At 35.7% G+C, this 26286-nt stretch overlaps 2 protein-coding genes across 3 annotated transcripts in view; one reads left to right on the top strand and one right to left on the bottom strand.

Moving 5' to 3' along the window:
* PSMD1 (proteasome 26S subunit, non-ATPase 1) overlaps positions 1–26286 on the top strand; it is an 88924-nt gene that overhangs the window by 23290 nt on the left and 39348 nt on the right. For both annotated transcript variants that reach the window (XR_015767836.1, XM_028105243.2), the window contains exons 13-16: positions 1077–1188; positions 1724–1920; positions 3005–3100; positions 4199–4263. Coding sequence is in view for 1 of the 2 variants with exons in the window: in XM_028105243.2 (XP_027961044.1) it covers positions 1077–1188; positions 1724–1920; positions 3005–3100; positions 4199–4263 (470 nt within the window). In the remaining variant the exon portion in view is untranslated. The remainder of the gene's footprint in view (positions 1–1076; positions 1189–1723; positions 1921–3004; positions 3101–4198; positions 4264–26286) is intronic.
* Positions 10905–26108, bottom strand: HTR2B (5-hydroxytryptamine receptor 2B). The gene is made up of 3 exons (XM_028105244.2): positions 25745–26108; positions 16072–16272; positions 10905–11797 (listed from the first exon to the last, which is right to left on the bottom strand). Exons 1-3 carry the CDS (start codon positions 26091–26093, stop codon positions 10905–10907), a joined length of 1443 nt encoding a protein of 480 aa, XP_027961045.1. The 5' UTR covers positions 26094–26108.

Raw genomic sequence — 26286 nt, 5'->3', positions numbered from 1 at the left:
CCAGACACTGTCCTTCTATTTCAGTGAAAAGATTGAGGCCAGTAGGATCATCTGTCTTAGCTAATGAGTTCCTCATCCACAGATACTATGTACATTTATTTATATCTTTGGCTCATTTCCTCTGGTCTCAGGTAAAAATTTTCTTACCGGACAAAGGTCTTTGGTTGCCAGCGATAGAAACTTCCACTGATTGACTTAACACAAGGAGTTTATCGGAAGTAGCTTATACAATGAAAGGAAAAGAGGATAAACGAATTCTCGTAAAAATTAAGAGCCAGGGCAGTTCTAGGGATCTAGATAACAGGAACTAATGGTATTGTCTGTCTAGGCCCTGCTGTCAGGATGAATGAACTTGAAATGCTTTTGGGTCATTTCACTGTAAAAAGATTATAATTTCAGAGAAAGAGCATCCAAGTGGTCTGTTTTGGGTCACAGTCCATTTTGGGTAGGGGAAGGTGGGTGCTTATTAAATGGCAGTCTCACCAAGATTAGCCAATGGGAGAGGAGTATTTTCCAAGCAAGATTGGGGTGCTGTCACCTATAAAAGGAGACTGCACTCAAAAATGACACATGACTACTAAAGTGCCCCTCTTTTGAAATAAAGACCAACTTTTTTTGCCCTTGACCCCATTTTTTTCCCCACTTCTTTATAACCGTGTTCTATTAGATACCCTTTTCTCCTCTCTTCAGGCTCCTTCCCCTCAGCCTATAAGCATATTCAGGTCTCACCTATCCTAAAAAAAATCTTTCTTTGACCCTTGCTTCTCCCTCTTGGTTACCGTATTCCTCCGCTTCTCATGTAAACTTACTGAAAGAGAGCTGTACCCTCTCCCTCCATTTTCTTATCTTTCATTCACTTCTCAACTTGCTATTATTTTGCATCAGCAAGCACCATTCTTTTGAAACTGAAATTGCTGAGGTTACCACTGACTCTCTGGTTCTCAAATACTTTGATCATTCTCACTAGGTCAACTGCTCTACATATTTAATATCACAATATATTTTTAAATCAGAATAAAAACTTGGATTTTTAAGTACAGTGTTCCAAATCAGCAGAGCCCATGCTTTTTCCCTAGATTGTTCGACATGGTGGCAGTCTTGGCCTTGGTTTGGCTGCCATGGGGACTGCGCGCCAAGATGTGTATGATTTGCTAAAAACAAACCTTTATCAGGATGATGCTGTGACAGGTAAGAGATTCTTTCCAGAGACAACAATCTTTAGGATTAACTAATGTAACTAATATTTATTTTCTATTTATATTTTATAGCCTCTTAAAAATCTAATAGATTACTTGTAGAAGGGAGTGGATTTTGCCCTATTTGTCAAATTCATAGAAATAGGGTTTGTGATATATAGGTTTTAAAAAATGATATATCCTGTATATCTGTCTATATAACAGTTTTGCAAATAGAAATTTATTAGTCACCTGTTTGAATCTCAGAGCTATCTATACTGTTTGGTGATAGCATAGAATAATGTAATGTCATTATGTCTCCTTTGAAATCATTGTAGGATTCGATGATGCATTCTGTCAAGATTTAAAAGGAAAATAGCTATAAATATATGGATGTGCTTTTTATCAGGTGGTTTGAAAAAAATGCTACCAGAAGCTAATTGTTGTTTTGATAGTTGATGATAATAAGTGCCACTTCCGATAAGATATGTGTTATTGATTTTCACACATAATTATTATTTTTTAATGTTTTCCTTTTTACTCACTAGGTGAAGCAGCTGGCCTGGCCCTAGGTTTGGTTATGTTGGGCTCTAAAAATGCCCAGGCTATTGAGGACATGGTCGGCTATGCACAGGAAACTCAACATGAGAAGATTCTGCGTGGTCTTGCAGTTGGCATAGCATTAGTAATGTATGGGAGGATGGAGGAGGCTGATGCTCTCATTGAATCTCTGTGCCGTGATAAGGTGAGATGATACATTATTTATCCTTTTCTCCCTGCACTTCATCACACCCCGTTTATCGCCAGCATTTAGAGAAACACTTTCATTAGAAATTATCTCTGTTCCCATCAGAACACCTAGCTACACTTGTTGATGAAACTCCTTGCAAGAGCTATAAAGCTTAGCAGAATGTAGGAAAGGAGAGCACTGATTAGAACAGGTGAACAGGACTAATTTGAGAATTTTAACCATCTGAGTCACCCAGGCGCCTGAGAATTTTAAATTAAGACTTCAGATCAATAATTTTCAGATAAGCAGATCCAGAAAAGTTCTTTAGAAATTGATTTCTTTTGGAAATAATATTTTTGGAATCACTTCATAATCATTTAATGAGATAAAAAGTTTACCTCATTGTTTTTTCTTGATTTTTTTTGGAAATAATATTTTTGGAATCACTTCATAATCATTTAATAAGATAAAAAGCTTACCTCATTGTTTTTTCATCAAAAACCAGTGCCAGTCTCTCTGCTTATTTATCTGGGTGAATTTTTTTCATTGCCTTTTGTTTTGTTTTATTTTATTTTGACCGTGGTATTTTGTGTGGTGGGTAGTCAGTGGTAGCTAATGCTGTCCTCTGTAGTATGATAAAAAGAACCACTGTTAATAGTTAAGTGATAAAACTGCTCATTATTTTGCTCAGCTCTCAGAAGCCATATCTGTTCCACTCAGTGCTCAAGAATTAAGTAAGCGAGTTACAATGTAGAATTAGAAGCGGGCTTCTTTGTTATTTGTTTAACAAATGGAAGCTGAGTATCAGAGAGTAGTTAGTGTTGGTATTGGACTTGAGTTGATACTTCCTAGTCGGTGTCCGGCAATGCAGGCACGTTGCATAGAGCATTGGGAATTAAAAGGAGTTAATTCCTCCTGTATTAGAGTCTGTATTTCCACATTCGTTTAGAAAATTACCAATCACAAAATCATTCTCCTTAAGTGTCTAATTTCTTACCTAAAACCAACTTTCCTGGTGGTTTTAGCTGTGCCAGTTAGACTGTAAGAAGTCACTGTTTGAAATGATAACTTGTCGACTGATGTAGATTATTCTTCTTAGGACCCAATTCTTCGACGGTCTGGAATGTACACTGTAGCCATGGCTTATTGTGGCTCGGGTAACAACAAAGCTATTCGACGCCTGCTACACGTTGCTGTAAGTACTCTTCCTTATGTCATTATGTCTCCTTTGAAATCATTGTAGGATTCGATGATGCATTCTGTCAAGATTTAAAAGGAAAGGGTAGAGGTGGAAAGAAAAGTTTGCAGATGGACACCAAATGTCTAGGCTGCGCAGCACCTACACTGCATGACCACCATGAGTGATCTCAGGTTCAGATTCTCACTCACTGGACACAATCAGCTATAACCTAAGTACCAGGAATAGAACAGGATAATAGTATGTCAGTACAAATAGAGGTCCTTAAAATCATTCAAGGGCAACTTCTGAAAACCAACTCCAAAGGGCACCCTCATTTGTAAGGGACAAGACCACGTGAGTATGTGCAGTTACCCCGGGATAGAGAAATCTAGTGAACAATAAAAACCACTTCTTTTTACAGCCTGTGAACTTAGCTTCCAGGTACCCCTAGGGAACATGCTCTATTACAAGAGATACCTTGCACCCGAAAGGCAGTGCCCATGTTTTCCAATAGGCTTTTCCCATTCCTAGTCTTCCCAATCCGGAGTTTATGAACAATAATGTTGCCTGGTAACACAATGGACGTTGCACATATGTCTTAACTTAGTAGGTTTCTACCATCTTGGTTCCAGGAGAAGGTAAACCTCAGGTCATCTTCCCATGCAGAAAAGGTTTAGAACCATTATTATCTTCTTCCCAGAGATACTCACATCGCATAGTATTTATTACTAATTTATCTTTTATCAGTGCAGCCTGTGGTGTGTTGTAAATTGTAAATGTTTGTATTTTGCTTGAATTTAGAACATACTTTTTTGAAAACAACATTGAAGGAATGGTTAGATTTTCAGTGTAGCCCACAAAAGCCATAGTGCAACTGAAATAAACTTTAGAAGTAGCCCTGATTCTTAAACTTCACCAAGCTTAAAAGGCTTCTAAGACCTGAAATAGAGTATTTCAGATGAGTTTTTCCAAATTGAGGGATGATATTCTAATTAAAGAGTGATATATCAATGAGGTCTGATTTATATTTGAATGATGTGAGCCTCTCATATCAGTTAATTCTAGTAATAGAATTCATGGTATAATGTAATCATCCTTTAAAATTTTTCCTAGGTAAGTGATGTCAATGATGATGTCCGGAGGGCAGCAGTAGAATCACTTGGGTTCATTCTATTCAGGTAATAATTTCTAATTTCTGGTTCTCTTTGTAGTCCCTTTTTTTTTTTTTTTTTTTTTTTTACAGTCAGTATACTAAACAGAAACTAAATATCTGAGGGATATATCTAGGTTCAGAGTGAAGACCATTCTTCTGGTCTTCACTACCATAAGATTAGTACTGTTGATCTGAAAAAGAAGCAAATGTGTCTTGAGAGACCAAGAACCTATTTGAAAAGTACTAAAACAACTTTATTGTTTTTTTCATAACATTCTGTGTATTTGCTTAAATTTTTAAATCCAAATAACATGTTTAGTACTGCTCTTTCCATACACATTGGTAATTCAAATGGGGTGCTGTTTCTTACATAGGGTTGTAGAGTTCTTGAAGCTCTTGAATGAGAATAAAAGAGAATAGCCTTTGTTTCAATGCAGAAGGGTGAAAAATCTGCAGATTTAAGAAAATTATTTTGGACTTGAGATTTGGAGATGCGCTTGGCATAGGATAGTTGTGATTAAGAGGAGACACTCTGAAACGCATCTGCTGGCATCGAATCCTGGCTCTGCCACTTCAAGCGGAGTGACTTTGGGCTTGTTAGCCTTTTTGAGCCTCCAATTTCTCAACTGTAAAATGGGTGTAACAATAGTACCTATTTTAAGAAGTGTGTTTTGGGGGTGCCTGGGTCGTTCAGTTAGTTAAATGGCAGACTCTTGATTTCAGCTCCGGTCATGATCCTAGGGTCCTGGGATTGAGTCCTGAGTAGGACTCCCTGCTCAGCCGGGAGTCTGCTTCTCCCTGTCCTTCTGTCCTTTCCCCTGCTTGTGCTATTTCTCTCTCTCTCAAATAAACAAATAAATCTTGGGGTAAAAAAAAAAGTGTGTTTTTGGATGAGTAACTGAATTAAGAAGATCTAAAGCCCTTAGAACAGCGTCTGGCACTACTAAATGTTATTTAAGCATATGATAGTAGTGATCATTCTAACAGTGGTAGCAGATGCAGTAGTACTTCTTGGAGTTCTTACTGTTTATCTCCAATCTCAAGTACCACTGTTTCTTTTGGCTAAGATACTATAAAAATCCAGCAAAGGCAAATTAAAAGTACTTCTTTTAGCTCTATTTGGACACTGATTATTGTAGCTCATTTGTGATGGAATTATACAAAAAAATAAGTTCCCAAGGTACATGTTAGATGAGTCAGTTAGATGAGTCTCACTCATGTCCTTTTAATCTCTGGGGTAGATTTTCTCCCAGGTTCCTGGGAGTGAACCTTTGTTGTAAAGGTCACAATATAATTCAACAAATATTGAATATCCATTGTGAACTGGTTACAGGAACTTCTTCATAACATCTTAGATAGGAAGGTATTCCATTTATCGAGACGTTATCCAGATAGGCTGTAAAATATTTTACTCCTCTGTGGATAAAAATGTTGAATAAAACAGCAAAGTACAGACCCATATGACATAGTAATCAGGTTGCTCCTTACACCAGTCAGTTTTGTTGAATAAGGTTGTTCAACCACACGCTAACCTCCTTCATTGTGTTGTCCTCTAACCCTCATTTGTTCAGCTTGTTCACAAAGACACTAGAGAGCCTTCACTAAATCTGAAGACAGTATTTACGCAGATCTACTCGTCTAATACCTCCAGAATAGGGTATGTGATTATTATTGTGTTTAGTAATCCATAGAAGTGTCAGATATTCATGGATTCTTTTTCTAAGGTATGACAAAACCTATGTGCATTAAGCTATTCTACATTTTTTTAAAAAGATCTGCAATTGACTCCACACTTAGTTTCTTGAGTCCTCTTTCTCTTTTTGAACATAGAATATTTAGCCACTTATAGTCTTTTTGTACCTTTGCCATTTTCTATTTTTTTTTTTCTCTCAAATTTGTCAGCAGTGGTTCCATAATTACAAGCACAAGTTCTCTTTCAGGGAGGTGATTCATTTAGCTTACAGGGTTGAACTCATTTAAGACAGCCAGTCTTTGTACCTGTTTTACATTTTTTTTTGTAATTTTATTTATTTATTTGAGAGAGAAAGCACAAGTGGGAGGGGCAGAGTGAGAGAGAATCTGAAGCAGACTCCCTGCAGAGTGGGGAGCCCAATGCAGGGCTTGATCTCATGATCCTGAGATCACATGAGCCAAAACCAAGAGTCGGCAGCTTAACCAACTGTGCCACCTGGGTGCCCCTCACCTGTTTTACATTTTGATCAATCTTTACAACATTACTTTTTATCTTTCTGGTCCAAAAATCATTCTCCTGAGTTGGGGAAAAATGGAAGTAAAAATAGACGTTGGATAGTTCTATGTTCTCCCTGTCCATTTTTGGTGTATTATTTTAGCCAAGCTGTGACCCTAACCTTTCACTGGTTTTGCTCTAGAGTTTAGATGGGAGGGGGAGGGTGTTGGGTGGGTGTATTATTGCCATCCAGAGAGGGTTTTTTGTTTTGTTTTAATTCTTATCAGAGGGCTAGATAATTTTGATTTGGAAAGTATATTTTTCTAGGGGTCTCTTTAGTAACGGTTGGTTTGTGTAAACAATCCTACTCATGATGGTCTCTTCCTTTGTTTTGTTTCCTTGTTGTCATTTATTAATTCTTCTTGATTTTATATTTCGTATCTTATAAATCAGCAGCCTGTTGTGTATATTCTGCACATAGGAAGTTGAGCTTCGGGAAAACTGTTTTTCTTCCCTTTTTAACCTGACAGCGCTTTGCTCTCCAATTAACATTCATTTCTGCCTCTGCATTTCCTGTAGCTCACACGTGCTAAATTCCCAGTTTCAGCAGCAGATGTCTCCCATGAGCTGCTTTTAGGCTTTGCTAAGTTTTTGTTTTGTTTTGTTTTGTTTTTACTGCCTAGGATAGTCAGATCCAGCTAATGAGTGGTTCTATGTGCTTGTTATTTTCTAAGGGACCATTCTGAGTTTTGTTTTTATAATATGACTCTTTATAAGTAGAGAAACTGGAAAAGACTTTAGAGGTGATTTTGTGTGAAAGTTACTTTAGAGATGAAGAAAATTAAATGTAATCAACTTGTGTAAGGAATTGCAATTGAAACCAGATTCTCAAAATTTTAGATTAGTGCCATTTCCCTAGAGTGAGAATTTTTAAAGGTGAAAGAAACTTAGAAATATTTTTTTTTAAAAAGGAAATTGAATTCCAAAATAGTTAATAAAATTTCTCATTGTCATAGAACTAAATGGTAGAAAGAAATTCAAAACAGATCTCATTATAGACCAATGCTTTCTACAACATGCCTTTCCATCAGAGCACTGTTTTCCTAAGTGACTCTCAGAACATTTTTATTCTCAAATTTCCTCATTACCTTTAATATTTAGAAAGTTTCTGTTCTGTCTCTTAAGAATAGTAAATGTTTTCTGATGCACCATCATTTGCTTTCTTAGAATGTGCTCCATTTTATCATTTCTTCCCTTTTAGATGTTACATACTACTTTTAAAATAACTGCAGACATTTGACCTTCTTGGGCCATATTTTAAGAATTTATTTCTTCTTAATTTTTTTAATCTTTTTAAGTGTACTTGCTGGACATGAATATTGAAAACATGTGGGTAAACATGTATTTGTACTTCAACATAGATGAAATTGTCTTGTGGGAAACTAAAAATTCTCAATGTGTATGATTCTAGTACATTTTTTGTGTAATACATAGGTGATTATTAGGACCATTGTTAATCTGTCCAAGCAGATTTTATTATAACTATAGTTATAACTATTATAACTCTTTGTACAGTACTATGCTTGCCATTGACTGAAACTCAGTTGGAACGGAACATAATTTGAACTATTTTAACTTGACATTGGAAAGGAAAGTGAAGAAATTGGTCTTTACATACTTGTTGAGATTAAGTTGCTATAATGATCTGATACAGACTTTTTTTTTAAGATTTTATTTATTTATTTATTTTAGAAAGAGAGCATGGGAGCACAAGCAGGATGAGGGGCAGAGGGAAAAGGAGATAGAATCTCAAGCAGATGAGTGCAGAGCCCAATGTGGGGCTTGATCTCATGATCCTGAGATCACGACCTGAGCCAAAGTCAAGAGTCAGACTCTTAACCAACTGAGCCACCCAGGTGCCCCTGATATAGACCTTTCTTAAAATTAGACAATCCTGGTCATCTTTGCTATAACTTAAGGTGTTAAAATATAAAACTGGATATTTCTCAGTGTAAACGTTAATATGCTTTCAGATATGGATGGATCTTGCTAGATGTGAGGGAGATTCCTGGTGCAGACATTTTTTAAGACCATAAAAAAATGGATTCCTTGAATATAAAAATGTTGCACCATCATAGATCCTTAAAATTTGAAGGAACCCCAGCCATTAGTTACCACCAAATGCATGTAAAGATGTTTACAGTATCTCCACTCACAATTTTGTATCAATTCAGTACATACTCTCTGTATTCTGCCTCAGTGTCTTTGTGTTTATGTTCTTGATGCTATAACTTCCTTACTTTAATTTTGTCTTTTTCACTGTTTTTCTATACCTTTGTTTTCCCCCTTCATTAATTAACAATAAATATGAAAGCGAATGAAAGTTTTTTTTAATTATTTTTCTAAAGAGATACAGTCTACTCTTTCTCTTTGAAGTTAAAACTGTAGTCTTTTTGTTGCCATTGGTGTGGTTAACTTCTGAGATTTGCTTTAAAATTATAGATTTCTTTAAAGTATTCTGAAATAGAAGAATCAGTTGTATATCAAAGTGGTAAAAGTTTGTACTGTGTTGTACTTTTTCAAAAATAGTTTATATTGGAATTGTATTTCATTTTCTAGAAGTATTAGAATATTTCTCATTAACTAGAGAAAGATCTCTCAGCTGACTATAAGCAAAGAATTTTTGTCCCCAGGAATTGACACTGACTAGTTTAAGGGTCATATAGTTAATTTTGTAGGTATGTGTATGTTTAAGCACATATATCAATTTGGAGGCAGTATAGAGCATGTGAGAAGGTAGTCTATTTACTCTAGTTTATCTCGGGGTAGAGTTTGATAGTGTGCGTGCCATCTCTAGTATTTAGACTTCTGAAACAATTATATATGCCTTCAGATATATAAGATGCGGTTTGGAATACTATTAAAGTGACATCAGAAAACTTAATCTTATGTGACTTGGCAAGAATATAAGTCTTAATATATGTCAAACCCATCATCATATTAGAGACTAGAACCAAAATGGATAAATTTTTTTTTCAGGAATGTAAATTATTTTGCTTATATGAACTGGGCCACCCGTCATGCTCCTGAAAAATCTTAGACTGGTGGGGGAAAGTGCCTAAAGCTTTGAGATTTAGGGATTAAATTTGTTAGATATACTCTTTCTGGCGGGTGACATAGAATCCATAAGGTCTGTGTTCTAACTATGTTCTAGGAAAGGCTTCTGCCATTTGGAGAATACATATCTGGTTAACTTATGCTGAGCTCCATAGCCAACACATTTCTTGAAATAATTTTCTTTAAACTTAATCACCTGGAGAGGGACAGCACTAGAGCAATAGGTTAAAACAGAAGAATGGGTCAGCCTGAAAAGGAAAAGCTAAGATATGGGCTGTCTTCACTGCAGACCCACTCAGCCTAAATTTGTTCACTATTTATGGCAGTAGCATAACAATAAAATATCAGATGTAAATAGAATTGGCTACCAGTACAGACTGGCCACATGTACTCATCCTCATAAGAACCCTATGTAGATGAGAAAACTGAGGCCCAGAGAAATTAAGTATCTTTCATAAATGTAGTCAGTTAGCTGGTGGACACAGTTTGGATTTATTCCCAGATCTAGCAGTACAAAGTGAAATAAGGAAAGAATGAATAAGAAATGTTGTGCCAGAAGTTCAGTCAAGTTTTTGGGTCATTATGGGGTCATTAAAGTTTAGGTTCCTGGATCGAGATCCTGTGGCTCCAGTTTGCACTTGTTCTTTAAGGAACAAAATTAATTTCAGGTACCCAGAAGTGATTTCATTTGCTTCCTCTTCTTTTCTAAGTTAGACCCACGTCTGGTGAGTAAATACCTGGTATCAGCCATTTGACAAACAGCTCTGGTTCCGAGATCCTGTTACTTTGTGTGATATCCAACTACTATCCTCCCTACCCCTTCCATCAAGACAAGTTTCTTGATCAAAGCAAAATCTTGACTACATTTAACTGAGCCAGACCGTAATGACAGTCTTAGCTTACCTCCAGATGCGATCATTTTATGCACTTATTTTTAGTCTTTCACTGTTTTCTGTGTTATGCCTTATGTTTTTAAGGCTTTGAAGAGGTTAATGCTTTTTTGTCTTGTTTTATTTCATTCGAAGCACAGCTTTGCATACAGTTAGGAACTAAACAAATTCTTACAATGACTGTTTAAGACTGAAACTTACTGATTTACTTAATTTTATTTCATTTGAATACCTTAACATTTAGCCAGACTGCTGGATTATTTTTGTTTGCAGCCATACAAAATGATTTTTTACATGGAGTAGTTTTGTCCAAATAAAGAAAGTTATATAATCTTAATAGATAACTCTTATTTTAAAGAGATGATTTGATACATGACATAAAGTTCTCCTTTACATAATTCTTGGTACATTTATATCTGCTTAATTACCTCACTCATCATTATATTATTTAGATGAAAACTGACATTCCTTCTATACATAACTGCCTTGCTCTTCAGTTTTGTCACCTTCATTCTCTGTGAGGAGAAGTGTATCTAGTAGAATGATTGAGGAAGCCTGAATGTTTGAACTGTGGAGCCTCATTGGGCTCTGGTACATGGCAGGATTAATCCCATTTCGCATTCCATGTTTCATGAAAAACTTAGAGTTCTCTGCCATTGGATTTCGGAAGTAGATATTGCTGGAGCATTTTCTGATAGTTTTTACTGATCTCGTGGCCCGGTAATTGCAGGTGATGTATCGGCCAAATGCGTTCCGAAATGTCTTATTGAAGAGGGTGTAGACCAAAGGATTCACCCCTGAGGAAACATAGCCTATCCACACAAATACTTCTAGGAGCATTTTGAGAGTAGTCTGGTTGCAGGAATCACATAAAACTAAAGTTATATTTGTAATAAAAAAGGGGCACCACATAAGCAAAAAGAGAAAAAAAACAATCCCTAGAACCTTGGAGGCTCTCTGTTCATTGGAAATGGTCTGCGTGGACTTTTTTCCAACTGTGGACATTATTCGCCTAAGTATGTCATCACTTGAGTTGGGCAGAGTTTTGTCCTTGTGGGAACCATGCAGCATTGCCACCTTTTCAGGTGATGAGCAAGGTGTTCCATCCCTTTGGAAAACTGTAGACACAGCCAGCCACGTTAGGCGTTGAGGTGGCTTGGTTTTGACCAAGTAAGCTTTCTTCTGTAAAGCATGGATAGTGAGAAAGTAGGTGACAATCATGATTGCCAGAGGTGTGAAGAAGGCAGCCAGCGAGCCAAAGAGCATGAAGTTGCCGAAACGATCCTTTGTCAGCACACAGGTGATGTTGCTTGGGTTCCCCACATCAGTTTCTATCCCTCTAATAGGTACTGGAATGGCAATGCCTAAGCAAACAAGATAAATTGAGTTAATTTTATGACCTTGGACTCTTAGGTTAGGACCTTTTAGAGTTTATCTTAAGTGACTTTATGTGGTTAGTGGTTAGTGTATTGTCATTCCTAGTACACACAGTGCAGAATCTGTCAATGCGTGTAATTAAAGGTAGATTTAACAAATAGAACCCAAGTGAGCAAACCTGATGTTTTTAACAGATAGATTAGTGATTTCAAGTTTATAATTTAAGCTTCCCTAAAGCTGTAGTGTATCCACGAAATAGGAGAGAACGTCTTCATTTATTCTCCATTTCTCATCATCTCTGTTTGTTGATCTATCCCAGGTTAAGGAAAAGGAGTTCAGAAGAGAATTTGCTTTAACTTTATATGCAGTGTAGTTGATTTAAAGCGACTTCAGAGTACTTTCATGCAGTGTCTTAATTCTAGATAGATACCTATTATCTTTGAGGCTACACAGTTTCATTTAACAAACATTTTCATTTTTTGAAATTTATGAATGTCTTAATCTTTTCCTCTGACAACTTAGGGAAAGCTAAGGGGAGTTGTTTTTTAAAAAATGCTACTTAAATATTTGAGATCATATGATTCATAAAATTTATTTTCAAGTTGAGAGTTGTTCTAGCAGATGTGAAAGAAATGTATCTCATGCTAATTTTCTAATATTTTAAATACCATGAAGTGGGTATTTAAATATGATCTTGCCTCGTGAAGGAGCTTATTAGAAAGACAAGTACACAAGTGTTATCCTGAATCCTTTCCCTTTGAAACGGCAGATTCGTAAAAAGAAGTTTGAATTAACTGATCTTTAGAAACCTCTAGAATCCTTGTGTTTTTTATGAATCTGAAAGTACTTCATCATGTACACCATGTACACAGCCTTTTTATGGAAACTGAAGAGCCCTTGACAAAAATATTTTCCTCAAATCCTTTCTAACAGGGAGGCTACTGCTTTTTCTACTTTTCCTCAACTACACCACCAGAAAGTGGATTCTGTGTACTTAACTATTCTACACTAGGGGTCAGCACACCACAGCTTGAGGGCCGAATCTGGCCTGCATTCTGTTTTTGTAAATAAGATTTTATTGGAACACAGCCATCCCCATTTGTTAACAAATTGTCTGTGACTGCTTTTACTTTCCTGCTGCAGAGTTGAGTAGTTGTGACAGAAACCATTAGAGCCTGCAAGCCCAAAATATTTACTATCTTGCCCTTTACAGGAAGAGTTGGCCGACCCCTGCTGTACCCTGTTATTTCTAAGTGATTGTTCCACTGTTCTTTCTCCCCAAAACCCTTCCCTTTTGAAGTCTATTTATAATCTGCTTACAGCACTCTGTTCTCCATGCGGTCATCTACCAACCTCTGGGACATCTGTCCATCTTCCTCAGTAGATTGAGCACCTTGCTAAAGCCTTCCTTTCCACTGCTCCATTGCTCTTACCCTCCATGATTTGATCTCACTGATGACCCTTCTGACACCTTCATTTTGTATCTGTTGAACTCCACTCTAATTTCTTTTATTATTTTTAAAATTTTATTTCAATTCCAGTGTAGTTAACATACAGCGTTATATTAGTTTCAAGTGTATCAACCCTCATTATTCTTACTTGCACTCCTGAAGGCATCCATAAACCCTCTTAAAGCTGTCCCGTATCTAAAACCATGAACTTTGTGTGATATTTCCCTTTCTTGTCCTGCTACTCTTCATTACTGTGGGACTTCTTTTTACAGTTATCTTGACCTCTAGTCCATTCGTCCTGTATTTTCACATTCCATTAACCTCTTTCAAGGCTCACATTACCTTCTCAACCAGCTTGGTGGTCAATAACATAAGTTTTCACTAGTGCTTTTTATACCCTTATCCCCTTATTTTTTCATACCTTACTATTTGCCAGGTCTTACCTAGGATAACTAAGTCCAGAAGAAAGTGAGCTCTTTTCAGCATTTTGCAGAATTTAAAAACTGAACTAACCCTATCATCTGCTTTTTCTTCTGCAAAGTTACTGAATTGTCACTGGTCTGACAAAACAAAGTGTGATGAAATGAACACAGCATTGATCTTGGCCTTGGTGCTGAAAAGCTGTTAACAGTCTTTAAGCCAACTATTTAAAACCTCTAGGTTTCGGGGTGCCTGGGGGGCTCAGTTGGTTGAGCTTCTACCTTCGGCTCAGGTCATGATCCCAGGGTCCTGGGATTGAGCCCCACATCAGGCTCCCTGCTCAGTGGGGAGCCTCCTCTCCCTCTCCCTCTGCTCTTCCCCTCCTGCTCATGCACTCATTCTCTCTCTCTCTCTCTCTCTCTCTCTCTCTCAAATAAATAAATAAAATATTTAAAAAAATTTTAGGGTGTCTGGGTGGCTCAATTGGTTAAGCGACTGCCTTTAGCTCAGGTCATGATCCTGGAGTCCCTGGATCAAGTCCCACATCGGGCTCCCTGCTCAGCAGGGAGTCTGCTTCGCCCTGTGACCCTCCCCACTCTCATGTGCTCTCTCTCTCTCTCTCATTCTCTCTCTGTCGAATAAATAAAATGTTTTAAAAAATTAAAAAAAAATAAACCTAGGTTTATTTTCTCTAGGTTTCTTTTTTCATCTATAAAAGGAAAAAGTGAATTTATAAGATCCCTTCCAAAGCTACAAATCTGGAGTCTTCTTTTTATTCTTTTCCACCTGCATACTTAACACTTTGTATTAGTCTAATTTCTTTATTATCTGCCTTCCTTGAATATAAAAGCTCTTTTTTATTAATCTTTGTATTCTTGATATCTAGTATATCATAGGTACTCAACAGAGATTTGATCTGTTTATGGATTCATGTGAACCAGTCTTAATTGGGGTATCACTTCTAACAGTAGACTGTTTATTGGCTTGATCATATTTCATGGTTTCAGATGTTTTAATTCTTCTTAAGGATCATTTCTCCTATTTTCTCCCTGCCTTTGCCCCATTTCCTCCACCTTACCCCAACACACAGATACCTCACACTGTCCCCCCCCATCCTCTCCCTTACTGCAGTGAGTTTACTAAAAAGATGTGGGACTTCTGGCATGAGCTACTATAGTTTCCCTCCTTTCCACTTTAAATTTTGGTGACTGTTACCCATTATCTCCCATGCACTTTCTCTAGCTTCTTTTGGGGGACCTTTTCTGCTCTGTCAATCAGCATCTGTCCCCAAAACTAGCCTATCTCACTGCTTTCAAACCTGTCCATTCTGAATAGACTTTTCCTTGATCCTAATTTCTTCACAAGCCACAGTAGTAACACTCCTTACTTTTACCTCCAAACTTTTCAGAAGAGGTCTGGCCCTGGTATTATTTCAGGAACATAAAGGTCACTTTCATTATCTTGCTTTCTTGCTTTTTTGCCCAGTTTTTCTTATTCTGATTGGAGAGAGACCATGTCTTTTTCTTGTTTTCCTTTTAGCATTCCAGATCTCTCCTGATTTTTTTTCTTCTTTGATTTTTTCTTTTTGCTAGGAGGAAGTGAATCTGCTAGTCAGACTACTGATGATCATAGTAATTGTTGTGAATCTGTTTTTCTGATATTAACTTATAAGAGGTCTGAAAAATTTATGCTGTACTTCATGTTAGGATACTCTATTATGGAAGCTATTTTTGAGTATTAAAGATGGGCACAAGGGCATAAGGCAGTTTAGAAGAAATATTCCTTTCCTGTAAATCATTTCTGAATATCACTAGCGTCTCTCTTAAAACCTCTGAATAAACATATATCCAAAACATTTACGTAGACACTTATTGCCTTTATTCTGTACACATACTGTCTTCCAAGATGAATTTATGGTCTTTAATACCTGCATACAGAATATTTGGGTTTTTTTTCTTTTTTCTCTTTTCCTGTTTATCTTCTTGAGTATGACTGAAGATGCATTTTATTTTTTTTGTTACTTTAATATTAATTTTGAGATTCTGCATGCTGCCTAGACCTTAATGATCTGTTGACAAAAACAAAAACTGTTTTCAGACTTAGTCTTCCTGTACATCAAAATCAAAGCAGGAAGATATCTCAGTAAACATCATGAAGATAGTTCTTTCTGAGAACATGAACTTTTTGCTTTTTCACACGTGTTGTTGATAGTGTGGTTTTATATGATGACATGACAAAGAGCTTGTGTTGGTATATCAGTAGTGTATCAGTAGTCTGCCTTGGGCTCTCTTGCTAAGTTTCACAGCCTACCAGGCCTGGTATATTTCTTACCCAAAAAAACCAAAAGCTACTTATTTATACCACCCCAAACCCTGACATTCCCCACATACCTATTGAAATTAACCATACCACTGTAATCTTGATAAATGCTGCGGCTCGTGAGTTATATTGATTGGCCTGGATTGGCTTTTTGATGGCTATATAGCGATCCACGGAAATGGCACAGAGATGCATGATGGATGCAGTAGAAAAAAGAACGTCAAGAAATAACCAGGCAGGACATAGAACAAGTGGGAGGGGCCACATAGTCTCTGAAAAAGCAAACAAAAACATATTCTCTTACAAAATGGCAATATTCCATTTGCAGTTCCTTTTTTTTTTTTCTAAAGATTTTATTTGACAGAGAGTGAGACAGTGAGAGAGGGAACACAAGCAAGGGGAGTGGGAGAGGGAGAAGCAGGCTTCCCGCTGAGCAGGGAGCCCGATGAGGGGCTCGATCCCACGACCCTGGGATCATGACCTGAGCCGAAGGCACGCACCTAACAACTGAGCCACCCAGTCGCCCCAATTTGCAATTTCTTTTTAAAGTGATACATATTTTTTAACTTTTTGCTATTCATCTGAAATTTTATGAGTTAACCTCCACAAGATGTCTAACTTAAGATAATGGAGTCAATAACATTAAATATATTTCTGTAAATGGTACCTTTTAAATACATTATTTTGTATAATAATCACAACACCCTTTTTGAAAATCAGCAGCTTAGCATTTTTAGCATTCATTTGACTGCAGTTGCTCTTTTGTCTGTTTCTTTTGTGATCTTTTAAAAATTTCCACAGTGTTGCAAGTAGAACTTAACCTTGCTAGTCAAATAAAATTAATTTTTAAGCTGCTTTTGTATACAGAGAATATATTTTACCATATAGAGGAAGCAATATAATGTGGTAAAAGAGTATTAGAATGGGAGTCTCAGTGAAGCCTAGGCTTTGGTTCATTTCTAGCAATAACTAGCAGCATGATCTTTGTTTATAGCAAACTCTCATTTGGTGAAATAATTAAGTGAAATGAGTTGTGTTTTCTTTTTGACAGAAGTAGTTCTTGAATAAAGTTTGCAGAAGGAATGGTTTCAGATTATTCTGAAGAAAAATGGATTGTTATCCTTCCATGTTCCATCATTCACTCCAGGCACTGGGATTTAATGTTTTAAAAAGAAACTGTCAAGATTAAACATAGTACTTAATTTATGTAACAAACTCTTATAAAAAGCATTTACGTGGGCGCCTGGGTGACTCAGTTGGTTAAGCGACTGCCTTCAGCTCAGGTCATGATCCTGGAGGCCCGGGATCGAGTCCCACATCGGGCTCCCTGCTGAGCAGGGAGTCTGCTTCTCCCTCTGACCCTCTTCCCTCTCGTGCTCTCTATCTCTCATTCTCTCTCTCTCAAATAAATAAATAAAATCTTTTTTAAAAAAAAGCATTTACGCTATACCTCATAAACTCTTAAGCACTGGAGAAATACTGACTTTGAAAGATTTCAGGTTTTGGATATGATACTGAATATCCTACATAGCTTTCCAATAAATTTACTTAGACAAGGATCTATACACATATGGTTTGGTACATTATATATTATACATAGACCCAGTATATATATATTTGTAGTTCCAAAGCACCTAAAATATATTTTAGGGTCTGCCCTAGAATATTTCAGTTAGAATCCACTTTTTTTTATTTTATTTTATTTATTTATTTGAGAGAAAGAATGAGAAGAGAGAGAGCATGAGAGGGGAGAGGTCAGAGCAAGAAACAGACTCTCCGCTGAGCAGGGAGCCAAACAGGACTCAATCCCGGGACTCCAGGATCATGACCTGAGCCGAAGACCGTCACTTAACCAACCAAGCCACCCAAGTGCCCAGAACCCACTTTTCTAACACACACACACACACACACACACACACACACACACACACACACATTTTAGACCTTGCTATAAAAAAGCAAATTACTTCTATGTAGAACAAATGTCATATATATGAGATTGTCTGAATCCTTTTTACAGTTTAGTTGTTGTATGTCCGCTGACAAAATATAAACTACTTTTCCTAGTTTTTGCATGATTATCTGACTTTGACAGATAATTGGGGTAATTGGTCTTGGAAGACCAAGATACCATTTTAGGATTTGGGAGCACTAAGAAACTCTTCAGTTGTGAACCATTTAAATTCAAGAAGCCTGGGGATGGAGAGAGGTTAGCATCCCACACCAAAAAAATAAATAAATAAAAGACTGTCATTTAGGGAAGGAGTTTTGAGATAGACTTGAATATGTTTTTTTCAAAAGTGTACAAATTAATGTTTGAGGAGCAGTGTTTTAAAAGACTGGGAAACATTGTGTCTTGGGTCTTAAAAGATGTACCTACATTTGTTTGCTGGTGTACGATAGGCACTCAGAATGCCTCATAGGAAGGAATTTATGGGAGACCTCTCAAAATAAGCAAACCAAGCATGGCAGAGAAATCTGTCTTGAGAGAGAACCTAATCAATTAGATTTTTCTCCCTCTTAGTCAGTTTTCAGATTCTCTGTTAATAAATAGAAAAGGACTTTGGACAGTGAAAGGCAGCAATGGACCTCAGCTAAGTAAACTGACAGTTCAAGCAGAGTGAAAATAATCACGTGATTGAGTTTTGCAGTGGAAACTACTTGAAATGATGCTACATTCTGATCTGTCTTGACGTTCTACATTTAAGACTGAGTAGAAGGTAGAAAAATACTCAAATCTAGAACTACAACAAGAGATATTGATCATAGTTTTAAACTTGCCTATTTAGCTTTTCTAATTATGGGTTGTATGTTTTTAAATTAAGATCTGGAAAATTCTAGTCATAAATCTAGTAGCCATGAGCAGGAAGCCACAATAGCATGTAAAAAGTACAAGTCTTTGGAAAATAGACAATTTGACTCACATATTCCTAATTGTGGGCTAAAAGAGAAAGCTCTTTAGTGCTCCAATGAAGTCTTGTTAGGCTCACTTTCCAACAGAATGAATTTATTTTATAAACTCCAATTTTGGGGGGTGCGTGGGTGGCTTAGTCGGTTAAGTGTCTGCCTTTGTCTCAGGTCATGATCCTGGGATTCTGGGTTTGAGCCCTGCGTTGGGCTCCTTGCTCAGCGGGAGCCTGCTTCTCCCTCTCCCCACCCCTCACCCCCGCTTATGCTCTCTCTCACTACTTCTCTCTTTCTCGAATAAATAAAATCTTTAAAAAATTAAAATAAACTCCAATTTTGGTACATAAAGTGGATATTAAAATTAATGCAGATTGCTAGAGTTTTATTATTTCAGTCAGTACTTAATTGCTAACATTAGTAATACTGAGGCATGGTAGAGAATTTTCTTTAAGGACACTGTGATAGGAGGTTTAGGATTAAGAGAGATGGATCTTTATTATTAACCTTTATAATTGAAACTTTCATGAAGGTACTAGTCCATAGGCTTTTTATGAAATGAACATGAAAGTAATATGACTGCATTAAATTAATAGAAATCTTTTATATAAAGCAAAAAGAAAAAAAAGTCTTGTCTGCCTAAATAGATTCAGGTAATCTAAGAATTTATACAAATTAAAAACAGTTCTAGACATTCTCAGGTTATAAAGGGATTTTCCCTAGTCCAGATACTTTCATTTCTAAAATTGTCTTTTCAGTTAGTATTAATATGATAGGCTCAAGGTCAGAAAATTTCTTACTATTTAGAATAACTAAAAAAGGTTAAGTTGGTCTGGTGTGGGGTAGATTATTCCAAAACATTATATGTTATTTTTATTAGGAGTTTTAGTTCGTTTTAAGGATTTATAATTTAATTTGTTGTAATGTATTATGTCCAGCTTATTTCCATAAGAACTTACTGTACTATTTCAAATGGAGCAGTTATAGATTTATATAAAAAGAAAAGTATATGAGTCAATATAAGGGAAATAAGTTATCAGGTACTTGAACTAAATTAATTACTGGTATTCTGGGGCTCTAAACTTGTCTTTTTCATAAAAGCTAAGACAGAAGAAGGAAAAATTTTAAATTGTGTAGTATTTGTTATCTCACAAAAAGTGCACAAAATTTCTTGAAAAAGCTACCTCTTCCCCCACCTGCTCCCAAATTAATCTTAAAGAGGAATTTAATTTCAATAAGTTTTGAATAATAGCACTTCTGTGGTTGCCTGAAATAATTACAGATTGGTAATTATAAGAGCAAAACAGGGACACCTGGGTGGCTCAGTCGGTTAAGCGTCTGCCTTCGGCTCAGGTCATGATCCCGGGGTCCTGGGATCGAGTCCCGCATCGGGCTCCTTGCTCAGCAGGGAGCCTGCTTCTCCCTCTGCTTGTGCTCTCTCTCTCTCTCTGACAAATGAATAAATAAAAAATCTTTAAAAAAAAAAAGAGCAAAACAAATCTTATGAGTTGTGGATTATAGATAGTTCATTATTTATCTAAAAATATTAATAGCAGAAATATTTTGTTGCTTAAAATGAAGACTTGCATGCTTCAGATACCACCGTACATAAGGGGTGGTAGAATTGCCATTCAGTTGCATCAGTTTCTATTTGTCTCCAGACAAGGGTCAACAACTTCATAGGCATGGGCCTGCCTAGGTCTAATATCTTCCTCAGAAGAGATCTGGCGATCATCTCAAAGATTCGTACAAGTATTTTTTAAGACCCAAGTATTCTGTATCATTTAATATGAAATATAACTTTTAAAAAAATATTGGGTTCTGCCTTGTCCCTAGAGAAAACTCTGTGACTGTCTTGTTACGTAGAGTTATTTAAGATGTAAATGTTGGCTGTTTGTCAAATATGACGGTTTTGGTTGACATAATTTCTCATTTCATTTGAGAAAGCAGTGTGAAAGAATAAGTTAAGACTGTGAATTCTGGAGTCTGTTCTCTGGGGTTCAAATCATGTCTCTGCCATTTATTTATTCCTCTGTCCTCTCTTGTAAAATGGGGATAATGATGATGATACCAATTTTATAGGATTGCTTTGAAGATTAAATGCAGTAATACATGTCAAGTGTTTAGAACAGTGACTGGCATAGAGAAAGCACTCAATAAATGTTAGTTCTTATCACTATTACTGTTTGACAGAAACTAGCCAACTAGCCTACCCATTAAAACACTCCTACTTAGAAATGTTAAGTCATATCATCACTGTAAAATCAATGTTTGTCCTCTTGCCTGCTGTACCAAGAGTGCATGTATCCAGTTGAACTTAAAGCTTTTTTTTAAAAGGCATGAGAATGTGTTAAAATTTGTCATGAAAGTGTGCCTTTTACTCTCTCTATATATTTATAGGCATATATATATATATATATATATGAATAACAAACATAAATAACCTATATGCATTGCCATGCTTGGCTATTTATTTATTTATTTTGCTTTCTTTTTAACCGGTATAAAAACCTGAGTTTTTTCACCAGAAACTCCATTTCTTGGTGAGATGGACTCATTTGATCTGCAACCTGCTTACGCTTTCGGAAAGTTTTTAGTTTGGAAAGCTGAGTTATATGATTAATTCAGAAAAATAATTAAAATTAATCTATAGATCTGAGATATAAGATATTTGCCTTTTGAGGATTTTAAATGACTGTTTTTAAAAGCTATCCCTAGAGGACTGTGCCTGAAGAGTTTACCAAGGTAAATAGTTCATGAGTATATTGGAATAGGACAGATCCTAAATAGCATAATATCCAAAAAGGACATGGTTCTCAAAGTACCCATATTTTATTCTCAGAAATTCTTATGTTTCTATCTTTATCTTTCAGAAAAGAAAGACATAGATCAGTGCTTCAATTTTTATTATGAAGCTTCTGTTTTGTTTTGTTTTTGTTGTCATTTTCCCACTACATTTGAACATATAAAATATTCTGGGATTAGATGTCTAATATGATAGTGTTTTAAATGTTTCAAGTGATTTAATAATTACAAAATTTTTTTCTTGGTTTTTTAAATTTCCGCTTTCCAAAAAGAAATGCCTTTAATTGCTTTTCTCCCTCATTTAAGAATTGGGTAGAGCAGCATTTCACTGCATAAATAACTGATTTTCTTTTTCTTTTACTGCTATATATCTGTTTCATCTCTGGTCAGACTCACATCTAAACTAAATCACATATTTAAGTATATAAATTCTTCTCATGCTCTGCTAATACTTGCCAGTTATTGGTGCTTGTAATGTGCTGGGCCCTACTTGACCATTTCACAAGATACCTGCAATGTAAGATTTAGCATATCCGTTTTACAGACTAGGTGATTGAACTGATGCGGTAAGTGACTTGCCTAAACCAACACAGGAGAACCAGGGTTCAGTGCCTGGGGTGTCTTGCTTCAGACCCCTCTCTTTCAGCCATTTCATGTTATACACCCTCTTCCGGCTGTACCACAGATACTGTTTCAACTTTAATTGTGAGACATGGATTAAAACTTAAGTTATAAATAAAACAATAATGACCAATGAATGACGAAACACTGTATTTTCTCCTTTACATTTTTAATCACTTATTGAGAAAAAGTTCAGAGAAGTTCTTTAAGTGTGAACATCCTTTCTTTTTTATATTGGCATATGATGTTCTATTTTCCTTTGCATCCTACTCAAGTATTTCTAAATGCCTTCTTAGTAGGCATTTTCAAGCCTTATGTTATAAGCTAACAACTTACGATCATGGATTTTGAGACTTACACACAAAACAGTCAAAACTAGACCCACAGAGCAAAGGTTAAGTCTAGTGCCCCCAGAGTGGAAGAAGTGGCAGAAAAATTGACATAGGCATCACAGTTCATTTGAGAGACCACGTTAGGCCAATCATCATAATCTTGATAAAATAGAAATTCTGTTAAAAAAAAGCAAACAATATTATATAATCAGATATTATATAAATCATTGGTTGAATAACATACTCCTCAGCATAAGTCAGTTTTAAAGTTTCACTGCTCTCCTTTTTTCAAAACTTAATTTTATTAGAACATTAACTAATGTAGTTTCCTTTGTTACTTTGATTAAATTTCCCTGAGATACTCATACCACTGAGTGGTAGTTAATTTTTTATGTTTACAGAATCAGGGACACTTTTGTTTGTACAGACTTCCGAAGTTTGGAAGATTATTCCTATAAAGAGAGAAAAATACACAAAATCTCCTGCCTTTAAAGTTATCAGAAATTCTTATAAATGCATTAATTTAGAAAGTCTTTGTATTTGTTAACATGTGAAGGGCTATAAAAAGTCTTAGTATTTGAAGTCAGGTCCCAATTTACAATATGTGCAGTTTCCAATTTATGAATGCATCTTTTTGAAGCTTTTTAGAGGGCAGAGCATGCATTTTCTCATACACTTTCTCACAGAAATAGAATGACGTTTTTAATAATGAATTTAAAGCAATAAATTAAATAGTCTTTAAGTTCCCAGGTTAGTTTATTTTTTAAAAATTTAACCCTGCTGTAGAGCTTAATTACTAATAGTAAAAGTGTTTGGGACTATGAAAGATTTTATTTTATAATTAAAAATTAACAAGCATCTGAAAGAATGAAATGTAGTTAAAACATACATCATAATTATTTAGGACATAAATTGGAAGACATTCCATATATTTTATGTTAAAATATGTTGGGTTTTCTGCTAACATTTATTGCCAAGAATATCTTGGGCCCCAAAAATTTAAATATAAGCTTGGTTGTCAGCTGCAGATATTACTAGTTTCCTGTGAACTACATGGAATTATCTCTTTTATCTGTTTTTGTGTTTTATCAGGTCACTTTAATACTGTGGAACTTAGCTTTTAAAGATTCTGTAAATATTTAGCTGATAATTTGAGTATCTACCACAGTAATTTGCATATAAGTAGATGTTTGATATGGACTCAGTTCTGTGTAACTCATTCAGTCTCATTTATTCAAAATAATGTATCAGTTAAATTTTATGGTAGTATAAGATGAACATTGTAACATTTTCTGTATGTCTATCAAAAGCATAATTTAAAGAGTAATTTTAGGGGTGCCTGGGTGGCTCAGTCATTAAGTGTCTGCCTTCGGCTCAGGTCATGATCCCAGGGTCCTGGGATTGAACCCCGCATCGGGCTCCCTGCTCAGCGGGAAGCCTGCTTCTCCCTCTCCCACTCCCTCTGCTTGTGTTCCCTCTCTTGCTGTGTCTCTCTGTCAAATAAATAAAATCTTAAAAAAAAATAGTGATTTTACAGTTAAATTACTACTGTAATTACTACTAAATTACTACTGTGTGTGGAGATAAGAGCCTTGAATCAAGTATCTGTAGTCTTTACCAAATATACATAAATGTTTCTACATAATCCTCATTTACTTGATTTCTTTTAAACTGTATTTGGAATTAAGATCCTTTAGGTTCTCCTTTAGAGTAAGATTCCTTAATTACTTTCCAGGGTTACTTGTTGTACTAAAATATTCAAAAGGTTACCAATTTCTAAAAGAAGGGGATAGATAGATATTATTGATTAGAGAGTCCATTAAAGCAGTAGAACTTTATTACTGCTTGCCCTGCATAGAATTTAAAGCCTCGGTTAGATATTAATTTAGAATGGAAAGTTTCAGCCTGTCACCATCTGATATTTGGGGGATCAAATACTTAATATTAGCTATCTTTCTATAATTACTTAAAAATGTAACATTTAAACCTAAACATAATAGTTTAAATTGGAGTTTTTATCCCCTTTCTAATACATATTCTAGTTAAACTTTACTTCTATAACCTAAAATATTTTTATCCTCACCATATAAACATAATATCAAGAAGCCCTATCTGCTGCAAATAATCATTTTTCTTAAGCAGTTAATGAGTGGAATATCAATTTATGCCAAGCACTGAATAAGGTAAGTATCCTCTTAATGCTGATTCTTAGAAGCCCTAATAACTTATCAGCAGAATTATTTGTATTTACCCAAATTCTGTAACTAGAGATGATACACACAAATGAAAACTATTTCATTTTGATATTATCTTTTTTATTATAACAAACTAATATTTTAATATCAAGCTACATTATTATTATCAGGTTTTGGTCACCTGTTTTAATAGTTTATTTTTAATAAATTTTTAATATTTAATTTTATTTTAAGTCAGATTTTTCTTACATGTATCAAGGACATGGATGGTTAGAAATCATAAAAATTAAACAGATGAATCATTTCTTAGGACACTGTGAGCCAGACCATTTCCTTTGGCAACTAAATATAGTATTTTCTTAACATGACACATGTGTAAGAATTATGTTTAAGGCTAAAGTACACAAACGATAAAGAAATATAACAAGAATTTTTAGAACAATTCCAATTTTAAATTGGTGTTTAGTGATTCAAATTGGAATTGAGTGATTCGAAGATTTTATCATTAATAAATAACCCAGCACATAACTGTCACAGAAGTATCCTAGCTGTTGCTTTGTCAAGGGAAAAAAAGTGTTTAGAATGGGAAAGTTAAAGTATAGGTCTGTTCTTCACTATAATTTTTAGGTGATAAATGCAGAATCTATGAATATTGCTAACTTGGATGGCTTTTATTAGATGGCTGGGGAAGGAGTAGAATTGTTTCTAAGAAATTATTTTTTGCTCTTTAAGACTTTATCAACCGTAGAAAATGATGGAAATGAGGGACTGTTTACTCACTGTATCTTTAAATGGTCCAAGTCCATCTTTAAAGACTGAATATCCATTTCTCTAATAGTATATCATAGTTCTGTGGTTTGATGCCAGGAACAAAGTGAAATACTTACCAAACATTATTGTCAAGAGGGCAGTCGGCATCACAAACAATCCAACCAGCAAATCAGCCACTGCCAGAGACATGAGAAAATAATTGGTAGCATACTGCAGCTTTTTCTCCAGTGAAACAGCCAGAATAACCAGGATGTTCCCACCAATTGTGGGTATTATCACCATGAGTATCAGAAGAGCTGCCCAGTGTGGTTTATTTCCCTGTTGCTCACCAATCTGTTTCATTTCGTCTGGTATCGATTCTGTCTGTAATCCAGACCAGTTAGCAAAGATTAAGTGATGAAAGGAGTTCTGCAAAATGTGCTCAGGAATTGTGCTCTGTTCTGATATTTTATAAGAGAAAGCCATTCGCTATTTTTGTGTAATGTGATCCAGTTCTGGACAATGGTCAGCATGGTCAGTAGCTAAGCTGGTCATCTGCTTTTTAAAGGCATTGTACCCAGGCCAAACACTCAAAGCCAAAGTTGACTCCTTCCTTTAAAAAAATTTTTCGGGTTCTCGAAAATGAGAGTGTACAAGCTTCTGTCCATTTCTGAAGGTA

Source organism: Eumetopias jubatus, unplaced genomic scaffold (assembly GCF_037043125.1).
Source record: "Eumetopias jubatus isolate StellerSeaLion01/CBP00866 unplaced genomic scaffold, mEumJub1_p1.0 scaffold_3, whole genome shotgun sequence".
Taxonomy (NCBI): domain Eukaryota; kingdom Metazoa; phylum Chordata; class Mammalia; order Carnivora; family Otariidae; genus Eumetopias; species Eumetopias jubatus.
This window is presented reverse-complemented; position numbering and strand designations above follow the sequence as displayed.

Excerpts from the sequence above, each read along its gene's own strand:
- HTR2B (XM_028105244.2), bottom strand. The coding sequence starts at position 26,093 with ATGGCTTTCTCTTATAAAATATCAGAACAGAGCACAATTCCTGAGCAC. Across the intron at positions 16,273-25,744 it reads CCTCTTGACAATAATGTTTG|AGACTATGTGGCCCCTCCCA; the intron begins GTAAGTATTTCA and ends TTGCTTTTTCAG. Across the intron at positions 11,798-16,071 it reads GGTATGGTTAATTTCAATAG|GCATTGCCATTCCAGTACCT; the intron begins GTATGTGGGGAA and ends TTGTTTGCTTAG.